This window comes from Pantherophis guttatus, chromosome 3 (assembly GCF_059756535.1).
Source record: "Pantherophis guttatus breed Tessera chromosome 3, ASM5975653v1, whole genome shotgun sequence".
Classification (NCBI taxonomy): Eukaryota; Metazoa; Chordata; class Lepidosauria; order Squamata; family Colubridae; genus Pantherophis; species Pantherophis guttatus.
This window is the reverse complement of record NC_142065.1, coordinates 123490320-123509134: the sequence shown is the minus strand read 5'-3', so window position 1 is coordinate 123509134 and position 18815 is coordinate 123490320. Positions and strand designations below refer to the sequence as shown.

The 18815-nt window shown below is 41.1% G+C and overlaps 2 protein-coding genes across 4 annotated transcripts in view; both read right to left on the bottom strand.

Annotated features, from left to right (window-relative positions):
• The window catches only part of XRN2 (5'-3' exoribonuclease 2), a 77816-nt gene extending 72565 nt beyond the window's left edge, over positions 1-5251 (bottom strand). Inside the window, exon 1 of the mRNA XM_034411769.3 lies at positions 4633-5251. Within this exon, the coding sequence (XP_034267660.1) occupies positions 4633-4707 (75 nt within the window). The 5' untranslated portion in view covers positions 4708-5251. The remainder of the gene's footprint in view (positions 1-4632) is intronic.
• Positions 5252-7641: 2390 nt separating this feature from the next.
• The window catches only part of KIZ (kizuna centrosomal protein), a 63518-nt gene continuing 52344 nt past the window's right edge, over positions 7642-18815 (bottom strand). For all 3 annotated transcript variants that reach the window (XM_034411764.3, XM_034411765.3, XM_034411767.3), the window contains 2 exons: positions 11207-11250; positions 7642-8549 (listed from right to left, as the gene is read on the bottom strand). In XM_034411764.3, coding sequence (XP_034267655.1) covers positions 8446-8549; positions 11207-11250 — 148 coding nt within the window. In that variant the 3' untranslated portion in view covers positions 7642-8445. The remainder of the gene's footprint in view (positions 8550-11206; positions 11251-18815) is intronic.

Genomic DNA, 18815 nt, shown 5'->3' with positions numbered 1-18815 from the left:
GCGTCCCGGTATAGTCAGCTGGTACCATCACTGACAATTGGGGATGAGACCTTACTCCCCACAGAGAGGGCTCGCAACTTGGGTGTCCTCCTGGATTCACGGCTATCTTTAGAAGAGCACATGACGGCTGTGGCCAGGGGGGCCTTTTATCAGGTTCGCCTGATCCACTAGTTGCGTCCCTTTCTGGATCAGGACGCCTTGCGCACAGTCACTCATGCCCTAGTCATCTCCCGTATGGACTACTGTAATGCTCTCTACATGGGGGTCCCCTTGAAGAGCACCCGGAGGCTCCAGCTGGTCCAGAATGTAGCCGCGCGGGTGATTATGGGCGCAGCTTGTTGTGCCCATGTAACACCTCTTCTGCGCGAGCTGCACTGGCTCCCGGTGGTCTTCCGGGTGCGATTCAAGGTGTTAGTCATCACCTTTAAAGTGCTCCATGGCTTAGGACCTGGGTACCTACGAGACCGTCTTTTGCCACCAATAGCCTCCCACTGACCAGTTTGTTCTCACAGGGAGGGACTACTCAGGGTACTGTCAGTCAAATTATGCCAACTGGTGACTCCCAGGGAGAGGGCCTTCTCTGTGAGGGCTCCAACCCTTTGGAATGAACTGCCCCCGGAGATACGGAATATCCCTGATCTCCGTGCTTTCTGCCGTGCCCTCAAGACCCTGATGTTCCAACAGGCGGGGCTAAACATATGAACATGTGAATGATTTTTTAAAATGTTATCTAATTCTGGGTTTTATTTAATTGGCCAAACTAAGAAATAATTTTAATTAGCAATTTTATGATGTTTGTGTGTCTATATTTTTCTTGGCTGTACACTGCCTTGAGTCCTACGGGAGAAAGGTGATATAGAAATATAATAAATAAATAAATAAATAAATAAATAAATAAATAAATAAATAAATAAATAAATACATACATACATACATACATACATACATACATACATACATACATAACTTAAAACCCTCCAAAACATCTTAAATATACCAAAAGACCCAGCAGTCCAGAAGAAAAACAAGAAGTCACCTACAACATTTAGTATAAGGACGGTAACAATCACTATATAGGGCAAATAGGCAGAAGACTAGCACATGTGCATGCATGAAGACCAAGTAACAATCTGAAGACATTTTGAAAACTCCTTAATCTCACAACATATGGACAGAGCTAACCAAGTGGGAAACTAAGCATCCTACACCAAGCCAATTCCAAAAATGCTAGAGAACTGCTGGAAGCCTGGTATTTTGACAAATGAGCACTCAACAGGCACATAGAGATAAATGACATCTACCATTCAAGAGACAATCAAAAAGCCAAATAGGAAAAAGAAAGATCAAAACATCCCCATGGTAGCAATCAACACCCAGATAAGTAGAGATTGACACCAAGATTAATATTAGACCAACAATTAAGTAATAAACAATACCCCAGTCAAGGAACTACCAACTCAGACAAATAAGCTAACAGTAAAGAACATTCTAATCAAGAAACTATCAAGAACAGGACTGACACCAATACTGACAGGACAAGCTATTAGTACCGTGTTGGCGAACCTATGGCACGCATGCTGGAAGTGGCATGCAGAGCCATTTCTCAGGGCACGTGGAGCCATCGCCCATTGTTCTTCCGGGTTCTAGTATGCTGACCATCTGTTGTACCGGAAATTGGAAGAGCAGCTGCCATTGCACATGCGCACTCCAGGAAATTGATCTTCCTGTTTCCAGAGTGCGCATGCGCACTGGCCAGCTGGTCTGGTTTCTGGTGCGCATGCGCACGCAAAGACCAGCAACTGGCACGGGTGCCAGAAGATGCAGAGAGGGAATCCCGGCGGTCGCTTCCTAAGGGAGCAGAGCAAGGTAAGCCAGGGCTTCCCTCCCTCCTGCCTGCACGGGCTACTTGCACGGTCCCAGGCAGTCCAGACCATTGGTGGACCAGCAGCCAGTGAGGGCGGGGTGGTGGTGGGCTGCCTGCTCAGATGACCCTGTAGCCACCATCAAAGCGGGCCGAGACGCACCTCTTGGCTCGCTTCACCAGCCGCACGGGTCACTTGGGATGTGTTTTTCCTGCGCAGCCGCATTGCCCCAGAAGAGCAGCAGCGGCGGCTGCAGCTGCAGGGGGAAGGGAAGAACAACATGCTGGCTTAGGCGCATGGGGCAGCATTTGCTGGCACGGCAGGCAGCTGCCCAGCCCACAGCTCCTTCCCCGGCGTATGGCCAGAGAGCCTGGCTTGGCTGGCGGCGCAGCAGCGGGGGTCGGGTGGGGGTGCGCGCTACCTGTGGTTGGGCCCATCGCTCAACCCCCACCATGCCTGCTGCCACCCGAAAACATTATTGCCTCGATCTCTGCTGCCTGGAGATCTTCGCTGCCTCCCCAATGTAAGGCAAGGCAGCTAGCTGCTCTGCATGCCCCTTCTCCAGACAACCCAGGCGGAGGGCAGTCGGTTTCTGCTACTGGCCTAGGAGGGGCCTATTTGCAGGCTCAGTTACCGGCGAGAGCAGCTGCTGCCTCACTCGCGGGTGTGTGGTGACACGCTGCTTCCAGGCCAGTTTGGGCAGGGACCTGAGAGCCACGCAAGGACGGCTCACCTGAAAGAATATGGCAGAGCCTTGCAGCTTTTATCTTCCAGCTGGCCTCTGAGTAATGCCCCTCCTCCTCCTCCTCTCCCCTTCCCCTTCCCGCAGTGTAGTGTTTTTCCAAACACCCGGGCCAGGCCAGGCAGCAATTCCCAGGGAGGTGCCCCGATCGAGGAGGCTAAGGCTTGCATAAAGCCTTAGCTTCCCATCCCTTTCAAAATAGCCACCCGGCGCTTCTCTCGGGCACCCAGTGCTGGCAAGTTCTTCTTCCTAGAAAGGGGGGGGGGAGAGGCAGGCGCGTCGGCGGAGACAGGCTTTGGCTGCTTGTTCTGCTGCGACCCCGAACGCTTGCCTGGGCTCCTCTCTGCTGGGTGCTGGGCTTCCCGAGAAGCCCCCTGTGCCTTTGCTGCCTCGGCCGGAGCCTGATTCCATAAGCGGCCTGGGGAAGTGTGGACATCGGGACTCAGTTGGCGAAGCGGACACTGCGCAGGGGGCATAAGGCAAGGCGCTACCACCCGAAAACACTGTTGTTGTGATTTTGGCAAGCGTTTTCGGGTAGCAGATCTAGCCAAGAGGAAAGAGAAAGTGAGTCTGTGGAGAAGGAGGAGAAGGGCACGCAGCTCTGCAATGTGCATTTCCAGGGAGGAAAACATTTTTGGGCAGCAGCGTGGATTCAGAGAGGGGATCGCAGCGCTACTGGCCAAAAACGCTTCCCGAGATCATGGCAACAGTGTTTTTGTGTGGCAGCGCCTTACAATTGAAATCTGACTTAAAGCTATTTTCCCATGTTCTGTAATCTGTGGCAATATGGAAGGGGTACACTTGCTTTGTACTTGAAGAGCGCTATCATGTTTTTCTCAATAGTGGTTTTTTTTCAAGGCTTAACAGTTTTCAGATAGGATTTATTTCACAGCCTGTTTTCAAATTGAATGAATGCATCACCAACATAAAGAAGATAAATGCATTTTTAGATTGTATCAACATCAGCATATTTTCTAAATCATACCAACGGTCCTACTGTTGCCCCGTATACTGAATATAATTCTGGGATTCACACTTTAAAGATTCTAAGAAATTAGGATAACCGATAACAATAAGACTATGACATAAATCCTATCTGTTAAGCCTTGAAAAAAACATTATTGAGAAAAACATAACACTCTTCAAATAGAAAAAAAGTACACCTTCTATATTGCCACAGATTACACAACATGGAAAAATAGCTTTAAATCAGCTTTCAATTACACACTAACAAAAACATTCTAATAGTAAGATCAGACAAGCAGTAGAGAGTAGACAAGTGGGCTTGATGACATGTTTCCTTCCAACCACTAATTTTATTACTGGTTTATTACTAATTATTGTGCCAGGCTTTTATGAAAGCACGAAGAATAAGAATGTTAACCTGGTTTAACCTGGAAAGTTTATAGTGTAACACCTTAAGCAGCAGCATTTTATTAATACGCTTGAGAGTTATGAAACAAGTGTGTAGAAACTAATTATTCATATATGGACACGTGCAAAAATTAAGTGGTACATCTAGCTAACTCAGCTATCCATTCTATTTAGAGAATTGGCTTTACCAAACGGAACCAGATTCAATAAAACTAACCATCTAGCAAAACAATTGTTTCCTATGAATCGTATTTTATCGAAAAGTCCTTTAATCTCCTAGCTCCTCATCAACATGCACATAATGCAACCAACCGAAAGCGCCGTATTTAAGTCGGAAAAGCCTGTTTTGTTTGGATTCGGAAAACCAAAACATGGTGTCCATCACTGCCGTACAACGTCCCAACCACCCATTTGCAAAGCCCAACAACCAATCCCACGAGAAAGTGGAAGCGGTGGTATTACCCAGTCGTAACAACATCTCGCGAGAGCAATAACAACTCGGGAGAGATCGACCAGCTCTTCCGTTCTCCTCCCCCTCCCCCCCTTTTTTTCTTTCGGCCTAATCAACGAGGGCTCAAAAGCCGCGGCAACGCAGCGCCAGCGCCCGTCCCGCCAAACGCCCTTCCTTCCTTCCTTCCTTCCTTCCTCGCTCACCTTTTCCTCAGTGCAGGACACGATGATGGAGGGGTATTTGCGGCTCAGCCACCGGAAAAATGCCGGGACCCCCATTAGTTGCCCCGGACCCTTGGCTACGCAGACCTTTGCGTGATAAAACCGGCGACGAAAGATGTCCGGGTCACCGGGTCACCCCTAGCACGATGGGAAAAGGACGGAACTGCGCAGCGCGTAGGGTGACGTCGCCAATGACGTAACTTCTCCAACTCCCCTGCTCAAAGTGAACGGAAAAGCGGTTTCGGTTTCGAGTGGCTGCTGGTGGAGCCGGGCGGTCTTGAGGCAGAAAAAGGCGGGAGAATAAGCAGGGCTGTGTTGGGTATTCATTGATAGCTAGACAATCTAACGAGAGTGATATTGGCTGGAGGACATTTCGGGAAAAAAGCCAACATATCCGTCATTTTATTTGTGCCCCATTTTCCTTGTTCAAAAAATGGTTTTTTTCCCCTAATTTTACCAACTGGTTTACCGCTCTCTCCATACATCCGAATTTGACATGTTGAACTCCGTATTTGAAGTTAACCCACTAGATTGCACCCTTGGTCAATCCGACGTCCCGCAATTGAACTGACTTTTACCCATGATTGGAATTTTTGGTATGGAGGTTCCACGGCATCTGGCATGGAACCGGATTGTAGAAGGCTGCTGTATTGTGTGCTCATTGAAGGAATCCGATTCAGTAGTAAAGCACTTTTTTTTTTTTTTTTTTTTTTTGCATACTCAAGATCTGTATCATAATCTCTTGGAGTTATAGAAAGTTTTGCTAGAACGATGTTGGTGGACTAGAGACCTACTAGTGAATTAACATGGTGTCCTTCCATTATTTGTTCGTGATTGTACTGGGCAGGGAGACATTGGACACACAGTGGGGACAGTCCATTAGATTAAACAGTCAAATCAAATTCATTTAATTTAAAGGAAGAATACATAACTATTCATATTCCTCCATTGTAGAGTGCATTGCAGGGCACAGAAATCTCATTTGCCTCATTTGTACATCTTATTTTGTGATGATTTATATGTTATATATACAATAAATTACCTGGCATGTTGCATATTAGTTATGATTAGTTAGGGTAACCTGAAATGTCATGTCATGTAACTACCGCGGGGGGCGGGGGGGGGGCAGCAGATGTTGCAACTTAAGAGCCTTGTCATAAGTATCTGGGGGTGCCAGTCATAAGTGAATGGTCACTAAGCAATTGGTCATAAGTCAAGGACAATTTGTATCTTTCGTCCAGTGAAGGCAAATGGTCTAACACAGGGGTCCTCAAACTTTTTAAACGGGTTCAATACATGGTCCCTCAGACTGTTGGGCCGTATCGGCTAGGTGGTCATGTAACTAGGTGGGTGTGGCCAATTTAACAGTCCATTGAACAATGCACACAAATTAAACTTTAATTTGTTTTGCTCCTGGGGGTGTTTTATTTGCTTTTGTTTGCATGTTGCTCTTTTGGTTGCCTTTTCTTTTTACTAGATCGGTTTTTCAGTTAGGAGTCTTAGTGGTCCACTTCAGGAAACTCAGTTTTGCAGCAATTCTTCTCAGCCCCAAGGAGCTGGAGAAAATCTCTCTGTCTCTATCCCTTTATCTCTCTTTTTCCTTCTCTCTCTCCCTTCCTCTCTTTCTCTTTTTTTCTCTTTCTGGCTCTCTCTCTCTCTCCTTCTCTCTCCCTCTTTCCCTTTCTCTCTCCCTCTCCCTTTCTTTCTTTCTCTCCTTTTTTTCTTCCTTTCTCTTTTTCTCTCCCTCTTTCTCTTTCCCTCTCTCTTTCCTTGTCTCCCTCCCTCCCTCTCTCTCTCCTTCTCTGTTTTTCTCTTTCTGTCTCTCTCTCGCTCTATTCTCTATCTTCTGGAGGCGGGAAAGGTGAAAAACGGGTCGTTTTTACCTGGTTTTTTGCCTCCTATCGCCCCCCCTCCCACCTCCACAAGCATTCTGCAGGCTAAAAATGACTCATTTTTTGGCCAAAAATGGGCTGTTTTTGCCTGGTTTTTTGCCTCCTTTCACCCCTCCCACCTCCACAAGCATTCTGCAGGCTAAAAACAGGCAAAAAATGGCTTTTTTTGCCCAAAAATGGCCCGTTTTTGCCTGTTTTATTGCCTCCTTTCACACACACACACACACACACACACACGCAGCATTTTGCAGCGTAAAAACAGGCAAAAACGGCTTGCTTTTTGGCCAAAAACGGGCTGTTTTGCCTGTTTTTTTGACTCCTTTCACCCCCCCCCCCACCTCCACAAGCATTCTGCAGGCTAAAAGCAGGTAAAAATGGCTTGTTTTTTTGGCCAAAACCGGCCCATTTTTGCCTGCTTTATTGCCTCCTTTCACACACACACACCCCACAAGCATTCTGCAGGCTAAAAACAGGCAAAAGCGGCTCGTTTTTTGGCCAGAAACGGGCCATTTTTGCCTGGGTTTTTTTTGGCCTCCTTTCACCCTTTCCCCACCTCCACAAGCATTCTGCAGGCTAAAAACAGGCAAAAATGGCTCATTTTTTGGCTAGAAACAGGCCATTTTTGCCTGGTTTTTTGCCTCCTTTCACACACACACACACACACCCCACCTCCACAAGCATTCTGCAGGCCAAAATTGTTGAGCTTACCTTTCGGTTCCAGGCTGCAGGGCTACCGAAGGCAAGTCCTGCGCTCTGCTGAAGGGTGGACGGGGCGATGTGGGCAGGGCAACCTCGTGGTGCTCTGCAGGCTGGATTAATTGCTTTAGCGGGCCACAGTTTGAGGACCCATGGTCTAACATAACCCTTAATAGTTCAGTGTGATATGTTTGCAAAACACTTCAAAGACAAATGCAAGACTGCAAACTGTTATGTGACTTAATGACCAATCCTGCAAGATATATTTAGTACCACAGCTTACAATGAATTGCTGGGTTAATTTTTTTTTTTTTAACTGTGAAGATCCTGCTTGTTGCAATGATTATTTAATCTTTAAAGATAATTATTGATTTCAAAATATAAACAAAGTTTGTGAAAACAGTTTCTTCCAAGTTTTCAGTACATTTATTGGGAGTATAAAAAGACAACAAATATCTTGCATCGGCTATGATAAACTAAAGGTAAGATACATGTTTACAAATCTGATTTCTGAAATAATATGCTTTACTTCTATAGCTAAAAAAATAGCGATAGAGCTAAGCCAGAAATGTCATTATTCATACAATTGTTCATTTTATGACGTTCCCCCCAGCCCTCTTTTAATCATGCTTTTTTTTTTGCAACTATTTTCATAACTAAAAACTTCCTTCCTGATGTAAACAGTAGTGAATGGTTAAAGCTACAAATATAAACAAGAACCCAACCCCATCAGTAGCTTTTTATTTAATGCAAAATTCATAATGGTATTAATAAACATCATGGTTATTTTGACCTGAACTGAGTCCATTAGTTTGATGGCCATTCAAGTATAACAACAAACTTTTTTCAACCAAGCAAGGAACAGGTATAGAGGGAATATATAAATTAAAGGCCTACAATTTTTCAGCTCCAAAATTACTCCTCTCTCTTCTTTGTACTTCAGATTTCAAATAAATCCAGGTATAAATCTTACACTGTTACGTTTTGATGCTCTTTTAGCTTGGTTTTCAGAAGAATATTTCAATCATTCATAAACATATTGGTTGAAAGTAGGTTGAGAGGATAATTTGGTGTGAAGAAGTGGCTATGGTAAGGTGCATAAAAATGCCATCAGGACATCCATTCCAGATTGACTGTTCCTGAAACCACTTTCGTCCTGAAAAATTGCTACTGGCTTTTTATCATTTGTTTGTAAATGAGTATCAAGTCAGTCATAGAAATCACTGAATCCATCTTCTTGTGAACAATGTTCCTGAGGGCGTAGGGCTGCTTCAATATCAGAATTGCTGTCATCAGATTCTCCCCAAAAAGCTGGATTGGGAAACAGATGGGGAAAGAAATGACAAGGCATCTAGTGTCAACATAACCAATGATTTATATTATTTAGGATGTTAAAAGCCTTCAATGAATGGCAACTAGATAACAGTACAAATATTAAATACTGTATGACCTCTATTTAACTGTAATCAAAGCCAAAGAACTTCTCCTTCCATTGGTATATGGACTGGACTTGGTCCATCTGATTCATCATCCTCATTTAAGAGATTGTGCAATTGTCACCTTTATGAAACATTTTTTTCTGGCTCATCTTTTTTGAGGAAAAAGGGAAAACAAGTTTCTTGAGTGAATTAAGGTGAAAAAATGGACGAGTGGAGTTGGGCATCAGCATCATATGTAAAGAGATTTTAAAAAGCTAGAAATACAAGAGAACCTCAGATTTAGACATTAATCCTGAAGAAGCAGAAACTGCAAGAAATTTTAGGCAATGAAAATCTCTCCGGAATTACTACTATTAGCATTTGGTATACAAAAATGGTATCCACATTATGATTGACAAAGCTAGAGGTTCTTTTCCTTATGATAGATGAAGACAATCTGTGGGCCCAGGGTCACCTGCATCCTCCAGTCCTGGATCTGCACCTTCAAGAATCCCATAATTGTTGAAAACTGAAATGTGAATGATCTATGGCCACTTTATGTTTTGAACAGTCAAATAAAAGCTGGAATCAACATATTTAAGGTAATGCAATCACTATGTGAATTGTATATATTTTGCTTAGCTTCAAAAAGGCTTTTGTAGCACTAAAAATGCTGCAGAAATCACTGGACTCAAGCACCTTCCTTATAATTAATGGCTACTTAGGGAGCAAGAAACCTGTTGCTCTTCAGATGTTGGATTCAGGCCTCCATCAGTCTCAGTAATAAAGGCCTCTGGTCAAGAATAATGGAAATCCAAAAATATCTGGAGGGCTTACATCCAAATTAATAGTGTAAGGATTTACAGTATAGAGATAAACAGATGGCCCTAGGTTAATTTAGTATATTACAAAAAAAGTACTTTTCATATAATGTGTAATATGTGTGGAAGTCATTGACAAAAATATGAAACAGCAACATCTTCAGGCTATCACTATTTTCATCAAAATGATGAAAAGAGATTGCAGTGTAAGGCCAGCCATTGGGGGGAAGGCATATGGTAATGAAATGCATATAGAAAAGGAATAACAAAATAACGGAGTTGGAAAGGACTTTGGAGATCTTCTAGTTCAACCATCTGCTTAAGCAGGAAACCCTATGCCCGTGATGGTGAACCTATGGCACACATGCCACAGGTGGCACACGTAGCCATATCAGTGGGCATGCCACTTCAGCTCTGGCACGTATATGAGTGCCGGCCACCTGATTTTTGGGCCTTCTGGGCCCACCAGAAGTAGGGAAACAGGCTGTTTCCTGCCTCGGGGGGGTGGGGGTGGGGAAGGCCCGTTTTTCTTTCTCACCTAGCTCCCGATCCTCTCTATGCATCTGAAGAGAACGAAAACAGACTCCCCCCCCCCCCCCGGGAGGCCCTCCAGAGACCTGAAAGGGCCCATTTCCCAACTCCTGGTTGGACAGGAAGTGATTTTTTTTGCTGTCCCCAGCCTCCAGAGACTCCTAGAGAGGCCTCTGGAGGCTGGGTACAGCAAAAAAGTCACAGGAGCTGGGTACAGCAAAAAAGTCATGGGAGTTGGGATATGGGCCCTTTCAGGCTTCCGGAGGGCCTCCGGGGTGGGGGGGAGGCTGTTTTCACCCTCTTCAGATGCATAGAGAGGATCTGGAGCCAGGTGAGAAAGAAAAATGGGCCTACCAGCCCATTACGTGCCAGGAGCGGGAGGTGGTGGTGTTGTGCGCGCATGCGCAGGGTGGGATGCATAGAAGTATGGGTGTGGGCACGCACAAGCGTGAACCTCCCCTGCCCCCCACTCCTGGCAAGCAATGGCAAAAAGGTTAGCCATCACTGCCCTATAGCTTTTCAGACAAATGGTTGTCCAGTCTCTTCTTTAAAACGTCCAGTGTTGGAGCACCCACAACTGTAAGTTGTACCACTGATTAATTGTTCTAACTGTCAGGAAATCTCTCCTTCTAGGTTGGTTTGCCCCTTGATTAGTTTTCATCTATCGCTTTTTGTCCTGCTTTCAGGTGCTTGCAAAAATAGGTTGACCCCTTCTTCTCTGTTGCAGCCCCTTAGATATTGGAATGCTGATATCATGCCACCACTAGTTCTTATTTTCATTAAATTAGACATACTCAATTCCTGCAAACCTGTTTTGTAAATAAGCTAGTTTGATGTAGCAGTTAAAGGGATCTGGCTAGGAAGTGGGAGATTGCTTTTCTAGTTGCACCTTGCCAATTGGGTAATCTTAAACCAGTCAATCTCTTTTGGTTCCAAAAGAAGAAAAAGACCTTTTCTGAAAATATTGCCAAGAAAACTAGGGGGCTTGCTCTGGTAGTCCTCAAAAGAAGACTGACATAAGGGCACACATTTATTTGAGGGCAAAAATGCCGAGTGTTGTTTCATTCCTTCTTACAGATGTCTTAGAACCAAGATGCCACTACATGGACTACATGAGCCCTAGTAAGATTCTCTATTGCCAGAAAGGCGGGGGGAGAGTCTAATTGTGTTAGGTGACTACAACTGATAATATCCTTACCTTTAGATTTTATTGTAGATATTATTCCTCTTTGATTTTCCTCTCTATAAAAAAAGAAATATATATCAGTGCTCATTAACAGGTGGACAGATGGATATATTCTGCTCAGTAACAAGTGGACATGTGGATATATTCAGATATAACTTAAGATCAGAATGAATTCTAAGAACAATGGACTAAAAACTTCAGAATTCAGTTTTAACCAAGGACAAGAATATTTGTATTTCACTGTTTAAGACTTCCTAGTTTCCAGACCATTTTGCCATTTTCTCTGGATTAAGGTTTTTATACATTTTTGTGTATGTTTATACAGAATATCCAGCATGTAGCAAACCAACATTGTACTCCAGAAAAACAACAGTATGAACAGCATTTTTAAAAATTAGCAAAGAAACGTAAGTTTGTAAATAGTTTAATAAAAGTATACATATTTAGAAAATTACTAGCTTGGAAGAAATAAATTTCCACTGAAAATAAGTTCTATCTATAAAATATCCAACAAAAGTCACTATATATTACAGAAACACCTTCAATTGTGTTGATCACATCAAACTGTAGAATGTGCTTAGAAAAATGGGAATCCCAGAACACCTCATTGTCTTCGTGTGAAACCTATGTACAACTGAAGAAATTATAGTCTTATGAGAACGCGGAAAAACAGAGTGGCTGTATACTCTCCCTTTATTTATTCAACTTATATGCTGTATATTTAATATGGGAAGTCTACTAGTAAAAGTCAAAAGAGTACAGTAAAAAAATGGGACTAAAATTAAATATGAAGGAGAGTAAACTAATGACAACAGGTAGAACTGCCAACCTTTGAATATACAGTGAAAATATCGAAATGGTGGATAGCTTCTGCCTTTTGGAACCAATTATTAATATAATGGAACAAGCAGTCAAAAATTTACTAAGTACAACAGCCATGAAGGCCTTGGAAAAGAACTACCAGGATGTGTAAATATCTACAATGATCAGATTTGTGCAAGCAATGGTATTCTCTGCAAAACTCAATGAAAGTGAAAGTTGGACTTTAAAGAACCAGAGTAGGAAGAGTATTGATGCTTTGAATGTTGATATGGGAGAAAGCTTCTATAAATTAGGTGGACAGCCATGAAAACAAACAAAAGGATAATTGAACAAATCAACTAAGAATTCTCACTAGAGGTACAAATGACCAGGTTCAAATTATCCTACTGTGGATATACTATACTAAGACCTAACTCTCAAGAGAAGGTCTAATTTTGGAAAAGCTAGAAGGAAAGAGAAGAACAGGACAAGTACGTTGGATGGACTCATTTACAGAGCATTGTTGGAAGACCTAAAAGTTCAGGATAGGGACAGATTATCATGGAAAAAAATATCTGATTAGGTGTTCAGATGGCAGTAACACTACAATTATGAAAGAGTGTCCAACTGAAATAAAGTATTGTTCTTTCTCAAGATTTCCACAGAACTGCTATAAGCTTGTTGAAAGAAATGTCACATACTTATCGTAAGATGTCTGCATAAATAATAGCTAACATAAAGAAATTCATATTGTACAATGGTGCAGCAGCATCTGTATTATTCATATTTCTAGATTTAGACACGTCTCTTCGGATATAAGAAAACTGCTTATATGCATACATGTATGCATATAAATGTATAAATATACATACTGTATTTTTCGGAGTATAAGACGCACTTCTCCCCCCAAAGAGGGTGAAAATTTGGGTGCATCTTATATACCAAATGTAGCCCCACCCACCCGCCGCCCGCCCGGAAAATGGGGCGTGGGGAAGCAGCAATAGGCTATAGCAATCCCTGCAGCCTGAAACAGCTGATCTTCGGGAGGCTGATCCAACCAACAATCAGCTGCTTGTGCTAATCAGGCTGTGCTGAAGCTGAAATGGGCTGTTTGCTGCAAGGAGACAAATTGCTGGAAGGCAGAGGCAGGTTTTTTTTTCTTGTGCTAATCAGGCTGTGCTGAAAATGAAAATGAAAAAGCTGTTTGCTGCAAGGAGGCAAATTGCTGGGAGGCAGAGGCAGATTTTTTTACTTGTTTTCCTCCCCCAAAAAGGTAGGTGTGTCTTATAGTCGGGAGCATCTTACACTCCGAAAAATACAGTATGTATCAATTCAATATATTAAAATTATTATTATGAATGATACTTCAGACTATTTTCTTAAGTCATCTATGATAGGATTCCAATATCCTTCCATCTGATTGGAGTAAATGCCCACCCCTACTCCATTTATTCATCTCCCCTCCCCTCCCCCCCCGGTCTTCCTTTGCCACTGCTGTATAGCCACAATTGTTATACATTCTGATGCCACAACTTGTGTTAGGAGGAGTGATTTGGCGCAAACAGGTAAGAGTTCAATTCTAGTCACAGACATCAAAATAGAGTTAAACAAATTATTGCAGAAAAATCTTCCATATTTAAAAAAATTATCTCTGCAATGTTCTACAATAAGCCATCTGTCAATTCGTTTTATGAGTTCTTAACCTTAAGTGGTGTAGGCACAAACTACACAGATGAATTCAAAACTGTGTTCATTTTCCAAGGAAGCTTGGTACATGTCTACTTTTTCCACAGCTACAAGTATGCTACAATGTCACATAAATCCATTTTGTATATAAGATTTATGACTTCTTCATTACTGAAATAAAGAATACCTTGTCAATCTTCAAAAGCTGATTATATCACTTCGTCTTATGGATTTTTACACTATTTACATAAATCCTAGTTGGAGAAGCTAAATGAATCCAGAAATGAGGGGTTGAATAAGGAATTGATTCTTACTCAAACCACTCAAAAGGAAGAAATCTCCCTACCATGCTTTTCAATAAAAGTGTTATTTCATAATGTATTCTATTGTTAAAAAGTTTAAAACATCTTTCCTTTATGAATTACTCCACTTTCTATAACATTCTATAGTTGTACTATGTGAAGAAATACTAATTTTTTCCAGTTTCAAATCTTCTACTATTAATGCACAATCCACAAGCAAAAATACAAAAAACAGATGCTTATTTACCTTAAGTTAATGGCAGGTACTCCATGGACCTCATCTACCCCTTTTGCAAGCCCCCAAGGTAAGACAAGGCAACAGTTTTAGATATGGGGGTGGGGTGGGGTGTTTTTGTTTGGGTTAAGTATGAGAAAAGAGAAAAATAAAAATATTACTAATTTCCAAATCTTTGAATGATCTCTCAAAACATGCCAGTATCTTCAATAGGGAAGAAAATGGTAATGGAGCACCTGTTTACTCTAGACGAGTTCAAATCACCAGGACCAGATGGATTACATCCCAAGGTTCTGAAGGAACTGGCAGATGAGATCGCAGAACCACTGAATTATATTTTTCAAAGATCCTGGAGCACCAGGGAACTGCCAGAGGTCTAGAAAAGAGCTGTTGTGTAGTTCTCATCTTCAAAAAAAGGAAAAAAAATAGATCCAGGAAACTACAGACCTATCAGCCTAACCTCAATACCAGGGAAGATTCTGGAAAAGATAATCAAGCAACGAATCAGTGAACAGCTAGAAGCAAACAAAGTAATAACCAAAAACCAACATGGGTTTGTCAAAAATAGATCATGCCAGACTAATCTTATTGCATTCTTTGACAAAGTGACAAAATTAGTGGACCAGCGGAATGCTGCGATACCATTTACTTGGACTTCAGTAAGGCATTTGATAAAGTAGACCATAACCTACTACTTGATAAAATAGAAAAATGTGGGTTAGACAGCATCACCACCAGATGGATTCATATCTGGCTGACAAACCGCACTCAATGTATAGTCCTCAATGGAACTGCATCTACATGGAGGGAAGTATGCAGTGGGATACCCCAAGTCTCTCTTTTAGGCCCAGTTTTCTTCAACATCTTCATCAATGATTTGGACAAGGCAATAGATGGGGAACTCATCAAATTTGCAGACGATATCAAGCTAGCAGGAATAGCCAACACTCCAGAAGATAGGCTTAAGATACAGAAGGATCTTGACAGACTTGAACATTGGGTGCTATCTAACAAAATGAAATTCAATGGTGCAAAAAGTAAGGTTCTACATTTAGGCAAGAAAAAACAAAATGCACAGGTACAGTATATGTGGTACCTTGCTCAATAGTAGTAACTGTGAAGGGATCTCGGAGTCCTAGTGGACAATCACTTAAATATGAGCCAGCAGTGTGCTGCAGCTGCCAAAAAAGCCAACACAGTTCTAAGCTGTATAAACAGAGGAATAGAGAATCAAGATCATGTGAAGTGTTAATACCACTTTATAATGCTTTGGTAAGGCCACACTTGGAATACTGAATCCAGTTTTGGTTGCCACGATGTAAATAAGATATTGAGACTCTAGAAAGAGTGCAGAGAAGAGCAACAAAGATGATTAGGGAACTGGAGGCTAAAACATATAAAGAATGGTTGCTAGAACTGGGTATGTCTAGTCTGATGAAAAGAAGGACTAGGGTGACATGATAGCAGTGTTCCAATATCTCAGGGGCTGCCACAAAGAAGACAGAGTCAAGCTATTCTCCAAAGTACCTGAGGGAAGGACAAGAAGCAATGGGTGGAAACTAATCAAGGTGAGAAACAACCTAGAACTAAGGAGAAATTTCCTGACAGTTAGAGCAATTAATCAGTGGAACAACTTACCAGCTGTAAATGCTCCAACACTGGAAGTTTTTAAAAAGAGATTGGATAACTATTTGTCTGAAGTGGTGTAGGGTATCTTGCCTAAGCAGGGGGTTGAACTTGAAGACCTCCAAGGTCCCTTCCAACAGTTATTCTATTCTATTCTAATATTACCATATCTCTTTCAACAATTCTTATATTGACATTTATACTAAAGAAATAGGAGTATTATACCATCAGAACATTAGTTTCAGTAAACTTTCCTTTCTTTTAACAATTTAAGGACTTCAACTATTTTTGCATCCATAAAGCATTTTTCTTTTTATCACCAACTATCTATACATATAAGCATTTTAATTTCTAAATTTGCACTTTAAAAATCTGACCCTGACATTGCCCCCTTTCTTCTAGTTCAAAATTAGTGTACACAACTGAGAAAAAGTATATTTAAAGTCCAAGATAATTCATTTATGACCAATCTTAAAGGACTATTTAACCCTTACCTCATTCTCTAATTTGGAGCTGATGTTGATGAACAAAGCCATTGTCTTTCTAAAATTAATTTCAAAATTCACTACCTCTCCATATTTTAATATGTCTTCAATGATCAAAGGGAAAAGCTTATTTAACTTAAGCAGTATTAAGGCAATGTCATCTGCAAAGTCATTCATCTGCTTCTATCTATGAAGCTATTACTTTTATCAGTGTTTTGAACTGTGCTGTGCTGTAGTTTCAGTAGACTATGTCACAATCATCTTTGGTCACATTTATTCAGAAGGTTTAAGGAAGAGAAGAATAAGTGCCACAACTATCTCATTCTTTTATATTGCTAATATGGGGGTAGTATAGATGAGAAACAGGCTGTTTATAAACTACCAGAAATCTAAAATAATGATTTTCAATTAGAAACCAAGACAGCGGGCTTAGATAATTGAGCAGAATTGAAAAAAATCAAACATCACTAAATATCTGGGCTATGTCTTCCATGAACAGAGAATCCAGGAAAGCTCACCTTGACCATCTTATACAAATGACATCAAAATCTACAATGGCCATCAAAAGATTCTTCTATTCCCCAGAAGATAAACTGATAACAGCAGCATTGAAGTTTTTTGAAACTAAAACTCAGTCCATATTTGAATAGTTGCTAAAATATAAATTTCATTTGGAAATAGACTGAGAAATGCAACTTGAATTTAGCAAAGAAACAGTGACCCCTACTGGTCATTGTAGTTATTTGTGAAGATTAAAAGGAAACATTTATCAGAAGCTATATTTGAAATCATCAGTACAAATAGCTACAAGTGGTAACTAGTAATTTATTCAAGTGGATAAAATATTTAAAGAAAAAGACACTTCTGTTTAAAAAGCCAATTTAAATAGTCAATCAGATAAGAATTTTATGAAACTCAAAAGCAAGTCCTATTGTCCTTAATAGATAACTTGGTAAATAAAAGAATACTGAAATCTTAAGGCATACTTCAGGAAGCCAACTTAAATATTTTGGGTTTTATTTTTTACATTCAGATGTTGCAAAAGAAAAGGCTTCTAAGAAAAGACATTGCATCTAGCCCAAACCTGCAAGGACAGTCTGCTACTGACATCCACTGGCTGATTGTATTGCTACAAAGCAGTCAAATGCCACACACATTGCTGCAACCATTGGTTTAATAATTATGCTATAACTACTAAGGATATGTTACTTTTGGATCATTTGTTTCATATAAATATTTTTCCTTTAAATGTAATGTAATAATTAAGTTAGAAACTTTGTGTCCAAGTTAAAGTGTATTTGTACTAAGCAGTGGAACTCTGGCAAGAAAATTGTTTTCAGCTAGGATACAACAGGGTAATATTTGCTGGAGAAGAGGAAGCTGTGGCATGCACCTCCATACAAAAGGGAACAAGTGGCCTTCAATCGGAGAGCAGCTTTCTATTAAGACTCACTCCTTCGTACATTATGCCTTTCATCCCCACTCAACCACAAAATGATTTTGCTGTTGGACACACAATGGTGGAAAAGATTTACATTGAAAGAATCTTTAATAATAAACTGTTGCAGGTCTGCCTACTTCCCCCACAATTTATAATACAATAAACATTGGATTCTATTAAGTCTCATGCACTGAAGTTGCGCTGGAAAAAAAGAATATGAAAGCACTCAATTCTTCCCATCTCCAGTGCCATAATAGTGAAATGAGCATGGATAAATGTGCTAAGAGTATCTCTTTGCATCTTTTATAGCTTGTGTGTATTAATCTGTAAAGCTTATTAAGAAAGTCATTGCTATGCAAAGCAGCACCCAATCTCTTTTACTTGCTTTTCAACAGAGTGCAGTGTTTAGCCAATAGGACTTGTCCACTGCCCCTCATTCTGCATTCATAACATGCAACATTTGCACAATGTATCTCTCAAAGACTGCTGAATAAAAGCCTTAATACTCATGTAAACAACTGCAAACCAATTACTTAATGAATCAGGTCCACGCATAATGAGGTGCCAGACAAAGAGCTATAAATGCATTTTTGCGCCCAAGCCTCTGCTTTAAAGTAAAATCCCTCAGCTGTAGTTTGGGCTTAACTAGCACATCATAATTATTGTCTGTAGGACATCAGTGGAAGCCATTTTAAAAAAAAAATTAGGTCCATCAGAGAATTTCACGAGTCGCTCATCAGCTCAGTGACTAAACACTATGGGAAGGGGGGGTGAATTAAACATACCACAGCGGTACTAGACTGTTATGTTTATTTTCAAGTACTGGTTTTCAAGACCACTTGTAATAGCACGAAGGTGCAAGAAGTAACAATAAGTGGAACCTTTAGACATCAGCCTGTAAGAAATTTCTCTGTATCCAAACTGCAAATAAATAACTGAGTCTTATCCCTTCTTTCACACTTTATTGGTAACATCTTTATAAAAGAAGCATCCAATATAAGATTGGAAATGTTACTAATCAATGTGGTTTTAAAAAGCCTTTATT